This window comes from Phyllostomus hastatus, unplaced genomic scaffold (assembly GCF_019186645.2).
Source record: "Phyllostomus hastatus isolate PE091 unplaced genomic scaffold, TTU_PhHast_1.1 phas_contig_65, whole genome shotgun sequence".
NCBI classification, from domain to species: Eukaryota; Metazoa; Chordata; class Mammalia; order Chiroptera; family Phyllostomidae; genus Phyllostomus; species Phyllostomus hastatus.
The window spans coordinates 3,532,676-3,540,738 of record NW_025333932.1 but is presented as its reverse complement, the minus strand read 5'-3'; the positions used below and the strand labels follow the sequence as shown (position 1 = coordinate 3,540,738).

The window sequence follows — 8,063 nt, the reverse complement described above, 5'->3', positions numbered from 1 at the left end:
GAGGGACTTGACAGAGGTGCAGAGGAAACCTCTAGGAGGACACATAGGGAGGTGTAGGTTGTACCTCACTACATGAGACGTACCACATGCCAGGTCCTGCATAATGGGCTTCATATATAGTATCACATTTAAATGCATATTATCACATTAAATTGCCTGTTGAACAAAAGGATAATTTGACTCATCAGGTAAGTAATATGCAAGTGGATAACCAGGCTTGGTTATCTACTTCTGGTGCCCTTGCTTTTAACCACACACTATACTGTCTCCCAGTTGTAGAAAAGACAGCCATTGGTTTTAAGTGATGGCTGAAATCACAGGCCTGGTACACATTTCTCAGAAGAACTGATATTGGGAAGGAACCAATAATACAAACGAACACGTTTGTGAAAACATGGAATCCTTCTATTTCTAGCCTTTATTGTCAGATTACTTTTGGTGGCATTTACTAAATGAAGTGTGGAATTTCTTTGAGCTGAACTGGGTTTAAGTTATCTGGGTACCAGTAACCCACATTAAAATCAGGACGGATCAGGAAGTAATTCGAGTTTTCTGGCAGTCTTGCCTCAACCATCCAGGATCTAGGGCACTGTTGTAAAACGTTCCTCATTTTTGGTTCCAAGGGTTTCTTTTTCAGGTGACCAAGTATGATTTTCTTTTTTTGTAGTAGAGAAGGATGTTTGGCTGCTGATAATTGGAGACCAGGTGATTACTGATCACTGGTGTTTTCAGGGCGAGACAGTAGCACTAACCCTCACCCCACCCCCACTTCCCCGTCTGGAAGGTGCAGGATCCTCGCTAAACCGTGCTTCCTACAGCAGCTGCGGGAGCAGACAAGGGATGTTCGCTCGTCCGGAGGAGAGCAGAGGACGGCAGCCGGAGAGCCTGGGGAATATATGTGCAGAGAATCCGGACACAGATCGTGGTCTAGAGAGAGCAGAGTGTCCACCGGGCCGGGGGTGGGGCGGCTGTCGAACGCAGGTGTGGAAGCGGCTGCCCCAGGTCCACCCTTTACAGCTGAGGATGCCGGGCTGGAGATCAGATGTCTGAGAACTGTGCACTCACCGGCCCTCGCTCCCCAAGCCCCTGGGAATGGCTCTCCCGCCCAGCCCGCTGGAGCCTGCACCGCAGCATCTGAGGCTGCCACCACTGCGGGGCCTTTATGGCCACCAGGGGGCGGGAGCTGCACCGTGAACAATGGCCGCGCTAGGCGACCCGCTGGCTGGGAGGAAGGGAGGAAGGAGGGAGGATGGAGGGAGGACGGGAGCGCGCTGAGGACGAGGGCGCGCGGCGCGGGCCCGGGAGGGCGCGGTGGGAGCGCTGGGAAGGCGGGCGTAGGCTGGGGGCGGGGAGCCCGAGGGTGGAAGCTGGCGGCGGCGACAGCGGCGGCGGAGCGGGGTCAGCTGTGTGGAGTGTTTGCCAATGTTGGAGCGGTCTGCCAAGGGTCCCTGGCCTGAAGGTAGGTACCCGGCTGGGGGGCGCCCCGAGGCCCCGACTTCCGCCCCACTGGCAGAGGAGGGACAGAGGGCGCTGGGGAGCCCTGCAGGTCCACGGTGCAAGGCGAACCCCTAGGAGCCAGCCAGCCCCTTCGAGGCCTCCCCTTCCCGGCGCCTCCCCCTTCCTCACGCTAGCTCCTGGCGGGAGGGGGAGGGGAGGAGGCTGGTGGGGGCTGGGGAACGGGAAGGGGGCGAATGAACTGGGGTGGGGGCGTGTGGAGGGGGTGGGACGACACAGGTGTCACGAGGGGAGGAGCTGGGAGAAGGCTGGGAGGCCCGCATAAGTGGGGCGCGGCGGGGGGGGGGGGGCGTGAGAACCCCACGGAGAGAGCTGGAAGGTGGGGGTCGGGTGGGAGAGACGGAAGGGAGGATAGAGGAGAGGAGATAAGCAGGGAGGGTCTGGGGGGAGTGGGCCTGGGTGGTACTGGGGGTGGGGGTGGCTATTTCTGTATAATGGGCAAGTGGTAAAGACGTAACACACCGAAATGGGGAAGGTAGGTGGGGCCGAAGGGACAAAACAGAATCTATGACAGGCAAGTTCTGCAGTAGCTCTTACGAACCACCACTGTGATGGCTCGGCTTAAAGGAGGGCTAGTTGGCAGTTAGTGACCTTGCCAGGGTGAAGGGAGTTGGGCGAAGAGACAAAGATCAGTTATGGAATCCTTGTTGTGAGGGCGGCGACGCCAGTCCATCCTGGGAGAGCCGGGTTGAGGCCGTGGGGGTTCTGCAGAGGAGATCCTGGCGAGATCAACGCCGAGCTGCGATTCTCAGGGAGCGGGGCGGGGATAATGGCCTCGGGGGTTCTTGAAGTCTCTGGAAATATGTGCAGAATTTTATGTTTGTGAATTTTCTTTGGAGAGGGTCATCCCCGGAAAGGTTAAGGAATACTTGGATAGAGAAGGACCATTCAATTAGGAGAATGTACTAAAGGATTTTAAAGTGGGTGGTTCCTGTAGAAAGGAGAGAAATACTCCTTTAAAGATATTTCACTGTTAGCTGAAAACCTTTATATTTAACATTTGTTTTCACAATTTTGGTGCACTTTTGCCAAGCAAAATATATCTTCTGATCCATCCTTACGTTTTAGGAAACCATGGTCAACAATTGAAGTCAAAATTGTGATGGACAGGCAGGATAATAGTAACCTAGTGGGAGAAAAGATTGCAGTATTTCTCCTGGCGATATTTCTTTCCTGTCCTTGCTCTTAAGATGGTTCAAATATACTGTTAATTGAGCAGCAGTGAAGAAAAATCATATTTAATAAAACTAAACCAAGACATTCTGTACCTCGATTGTTTTGTGATAGGACAAGTTTGTCATTTTTCAGTTTGTCTACATTTTATTGTGAACGAGAGATATCACATATAACTTGAATTGTAGATTTGCTGCATTTTGCAGTAGGCCTGTATTAAATTGTTGAAGCACTTAGGGCAAATTGTGGGGTATGTATGCTTTTTATTTTCCCTGCTATGGTTTCAACTCAGGTCCCCATTGCCACCTTTTCATTACACTGCAGTGTCATTTGAAATTTATTCTTAAGTGATCATTAATTGGTAGAATATGGTGCATATTTCCTCACAAATCATTAGTTTTTTCCCTAGAATTTGTTTTGTATTTGTAAAAATGTTACTTTATGATCCAAGTATGTATTGTTAACTTCAGATAGAATGCCATGTAATTTTTAATTTTTAACTTTTTATTTGGAAATAATTTCAAGCTTACAGAAAAGTAGCAAGAATGATAATAATACAAAGAACACTCATGTAACATTTACTGAGATTCACTTGTTATTTTACCCATTTATCACTTGATCTCTATGACACGCAGTATTTTTTTCCTGGACCATGAGGGTAAGTGTTACATATTATAGCTCTTTACTCCTAATACACAGCTTGGTAAACATATAACTTGTACATTTTAGGTTATTTAGCTTGCCTGGAATGAAATTCTAGGAAAGAGTGGTTTAATCTGGTTTTCAGCAAAGATAAGGATATGAAAAATATCTAAGATGGCCATCAAACTCTTGAGTTATATAAACAACACAGAAAGTGAGGTTGAGTGGTTTTCGTTTTAGGATCAGGTTCTAGAAGACAATTATGGCCAACTTTTTTTTTGGTAGCTAATCTTCTGTTTACTCCTATTACTCTGTCTCCTTTTAAGCTGGGTATCTGATTATTTATATGTAAAGATCATAAAGAGGGAAAAATCTAAATATTAATTGGTTAATATTAGACTGAATAGAGATATGAACAGTATGATCAAATCACATGTATATATATTTGTCTCTTCTTAATACTAAAGAAAATATTAAATGAGTATCTAGAATCCATAATAATTATAATTTATATATTTATAAATATCTGATTTTGAATAAATCCCCAGGGTTGTTCTATAGGTCATGCCCATTGTGACTGGACAAATTTTAAGAATTTTAGTTTTTATTTACAAATAAGCATATAATGAAGAGAAGAGGATTTGAACCAGACCATATTGGATTTTATTCCTAGCACTGGACTATGGGAAAGAAATCCAGCTTCTGGAAAAAAGGGGATAACACCTATATCGAAGGTGATGAGGATTAAGTTAATATAAAAATGGCAAAATATGGCACTTGGAATGTAAAATTGGTGTCTGATAAATGTTAGTTTTCTTTTTTTTTTGACTGGTGGTATGTGGGTTCTTTTTTTAACAGAAGAGTTCAGGGACTGAGACACCTATATACTTTCTAGATGTCTCATGTATACATCTAGAATCTTTCATAGGCTCTTAGGACATATTAAAATTCATATTCAATTGTTTTTTTTAACATAAAAGCAGTTTTCTGGGGGATGTCTACTTTTAAAAAGAAATGGAAATTAAAAACATTCTTAAAACACTTTTTAAGGACCCCAAGAAATTTTTTTGAGTAAGGAGCTTTGAGTCGATGTTTAGTTTTGTGGGGGTTTGGTGCCTAAGAGTGGGGATAGTACATGGTTTTGATTTTCTTATTGTGAAACAAAGACATTTAAGTGAGGATTATTATGGATGCTGATATAAAAATTTATATTAGATTAATATTGCCATTTTATAAAGTAGTATTTAATTGTTGAGTATTTTGCAGATTTATACCTACCATTTAGTTTATTGGATTGGCCAAATGTAATTTATGCCAAAAGCAGTGAGTTATATCAGCAGTATATTTCAGATATATGCTGGACCTCCTAAGTCTTCATGGGCAGCATGTCTTCTCCAGTTAGCAGTGCCCTCTCCATAAACTGCCTGCCTGGTTCCATTTAGTAGCTGGAATCTGAAACTGTTGTAATGTGCTTGACTGGGTACTACTGGGTACTACTAGTAGTACTACTGGGTATTACTGTAGGGCATTTTGGGGGCATGTTTGAGTTCTGTAAAGATACTTAGCTGTAATTGGAATGAGCTGGAGCTGGAAACTTTTGACAGAGGAGGGAGAAGTGAATTTTATGAAGCCATAGGCAGTATAAAATTGTACTGCATTTTATTGATATGCCTTGATGTTTTATCAGATTGTTTTAAATATAGGACAGTACACCAGACATATCTTAAAAGAAGAAATGAAGTGTTAAAGACATGCTGCTGTAGACATTCTGAATTGTCCATGGTATACTTGTGAATTATAAATTTTATATTGATGTAAATCTAATATAACTTGTTTGTGAAAAATAATAGGCTCAGAGTGTTATCTAGTTATGTCACAGTGCTGTGGTAGATGTTAGTTTCTTTGTTTTATAATTGTGAAGAAAAGGATTACAGAATATTTAAAATTGTATAGTCAATTTTAAGCAAATAGGTGCTTTCATTTTTGTTTCTTCATAAAACTACCTTTCTATATCAGAAGATTAGAACTTTAAAAAATGTATACCTGTGCCTTACTGTGTCTGCTTCTCGAAATCAGCCACCGGTGTTACCAAACTCTGACACAAAGAAACACACACTGGTCTAGAGATAAGCATTTGTGAACTTGAGAGGTTTACATTAAAACAAAGTGAGGTTTCTCAAATTTTATTAGTGCTTACTAAATAATGTTGAATTCTAGAAAATAAGGGATGCAGTCACATTTAGTGGTTTATTTACATTGTAATTTCCAAGTGAATTTTTTACAATTAAAAAGTGGAAATTGCATGGGTCTATATTTTTAGTTATAGCTAGTATATTTTAATATCATTTGATTAATGCTACACCTTCCAATGATTTTTATCTTTTGAATAAAATATAGATGTTTAGGTTTAAGTTTTGTGATTTACCACTTTCTAATTCCAGTGGTACTCATTTGTTCATTTTGAACAGGGAATTAATTCTTTTTTGGCCTACCTAACTATGTTAATACCTGAAGTACCACAGGATTATAGAATTTTAGAATTGAACTGAGCTGTCTTATTTATTGTTGCATAACAAACTACCCCCAAAATTAAGGGCTTAAAACAACAAACATTTATTATCTCAGAAATCTTGATGCAGCTTATCTGGGTGCCTATAGCTCAGGGTCTTTTCTGAGATTGCAAGTAAGCTGTCACAGGGGCTGTAGTCTCATCTGAAAGCTCAACTAGGGGAAGGTGCTTCAAGCTTGTTCATGTGGCTCTTGGCAGGATTCATTCCTTGGGTGGACTGAAGGCCTCAGTTTCTTGGGCTGTTGTCTAGAGACCTGCTTCAGTTCTTTGCCGTGTGGGCCTATCCAAACAGCAGCAGACAGTATGGCAGCTGACTCCCCTCAGAGCAGACAGGATAGAGAAGCAGAGCAGGTGACCCCCTAGGATAGAAGTTACGGTCTTTTCATAACCCAATTTTGGAAGTGGTAGTTCATTATTTCTGCTGTTTCTGTTTTAGAGGCTGCCAAATATAAGGACTTCAGTTTCCTTTGTAAAGATTTCAAACAAAAAAAAAAAAGGAAAGAAAAGAATATATGAAAGAAAAAGAACCCAAAGATACGCAAAGTCATTTACTGAGGCTCAGAAGGTAACTTCTTGAAGAGCTTAGACTAAATCTCAGATTGGCTGGTACTCAGGCCTTGTGCTGTGCCTATAATATACGATTCTCTTGAAAATATAAAATTTGATACAGATGTTGAGGTCACTTGTAAGAAATATATTAAAAACTTTCAGAGTCATTTAGAATTGACCTCAGTTTGTCATTTAGAAAAAATGGTAGCCAAATACACACCCACATATTTATAATAAGCACAGATGTGTTTATATGTATGTGTGTTTGTGTATATGGTGTATTTGTATGTATATTTGTATCTCAAGAACTTTTGCTTCTGAGTGAGTTGAATATTAAAATTTTATAGCATATAAATTTATACACAAGTTATTAAATAACTCTTGCTGTATTTCAAGTTTGTGTTACTGCTTTTCAGATAATTTTGGGGGCGCTGTATAATAATTTATTTTTTATGTAAACTTTTCCCATTACAAGATCCCATGATTTATTTGTTTATAAATTGGGGTGTTCCTGCCCTTCTTTACTATGTATTCTTAAATCAAGTGTATTTGCCATATGAAAAGAAATACAGCCATGGTGAGGTCAGACCTGGAAGGATGCGAATTCAAATGTAACACTGGGATGTGTCAGGATGGTGATTTTCCTTTGGAAAATTTTCTGTGAAATTTTAACTTGCATGCTATTTTAATAATGGTGATAATAAACAGAAACCACAAACAAAAAAGTCCAGGTAGGTAACTTATGTGCTCTTTCTTACACAACCTAAGAGAATGCATGTGTGTTGTATCTTTGGGTTTAATTTATCTTATATGGGATGGGAACAAAGTCTTTTAAAACTGTATTGGAGCAAGGGGAGTATATATTAAATATTGATCTCAGTATGTATTAAATATGAGGGAGCATATATTAAATACAAAGTTTTAAATCATTTTAAATTTCACTCTTGCTGAAATTGTCTTAGAACTCTAGAACCAGGGGTTCTTTGTCTTTGTTCAGTCTAGACCTGCACATTACAGTATGGTAGCCACTAGCTGCATGTAATTATTTACATTTCAATTAACATTAAAGAAAATTAAACATTTACTTTCTTGGTTGCATTAGCCACATTTCAAGTGCTGAGCAGCCATACATACGTGTCTAGTGACTACTAGATTAGCCAGCATAGTAGAAAATCATAGAAAATGCTGATGTAGGCCTAATCCATTTTATATTTGATTTTCATCAAGAACTTGTGTTTCAAGTGCCAATCATTGAAATCACTGAGTTGAACTTTTTTTCTTCATTTTCATTTTCCAGTATTTGAAGCTGTGAGGGATACAGACGTTTGGTCAATATTGTTTTAACATGCTTCAAATCAATCAGGTAAGTTTGTGTGGAGGCCTGTCATGCTAATATGGTGCTTGGGCCATAAATTGTGGAACGTTTTTACTCAGCTTTTCTGTAACCGTAACCTGTCCACTGCTTTATAGAGCAATTACATGCTGTCTACTCTTTATAGGAGACTGTGCAGGGTAGGTTGTTTTGGGTTAATAGTGATGATCCTGAATAGTGATAACTTTTAAGGGCACTGAATGTGCAGAACAGGTTTTCTGGTTCTTTTTGATGTTCCATCCC

At 40.4% G+C, this 8,063-nt stretch overlaps 1 protein-coding gene across 3 annotated transcripts in view; it reads left to right on the top strand.

The window, feature by feature from the left end:
• Positions 1 to 1,284: 1,284 nt before the first annotated feature.
• STAU2 (staufen double-stranded RNA binding protein 2) overlaps positions 1,285 to 8,063 on the top strand; it is a 423,958-nt gene continuing 417,179 nt past the window's right edge. The window contains exons 1-2 of one of the 3 annotated variants that reach the window (XM_045849457.1): positions 1,285 to 1,459; positions 7,746 to 7,811. Coding sequence is in view for 1 of the 3 variants with exons in the window: in XM_045849462.1 (XP_045705418.1) it covers positions 7,794 to 7,811 (18 nt within the window). In the remaining 2 variants the exon portion in view is untranslated. The remainder of the gene's footprint in view (positions 1,460 to 7,745; positions 7,812 to 8,063) is intronic. The other 2 variants (XM_045849458.1, XM_045849462.1) reach the window with 2 other exon arrangements.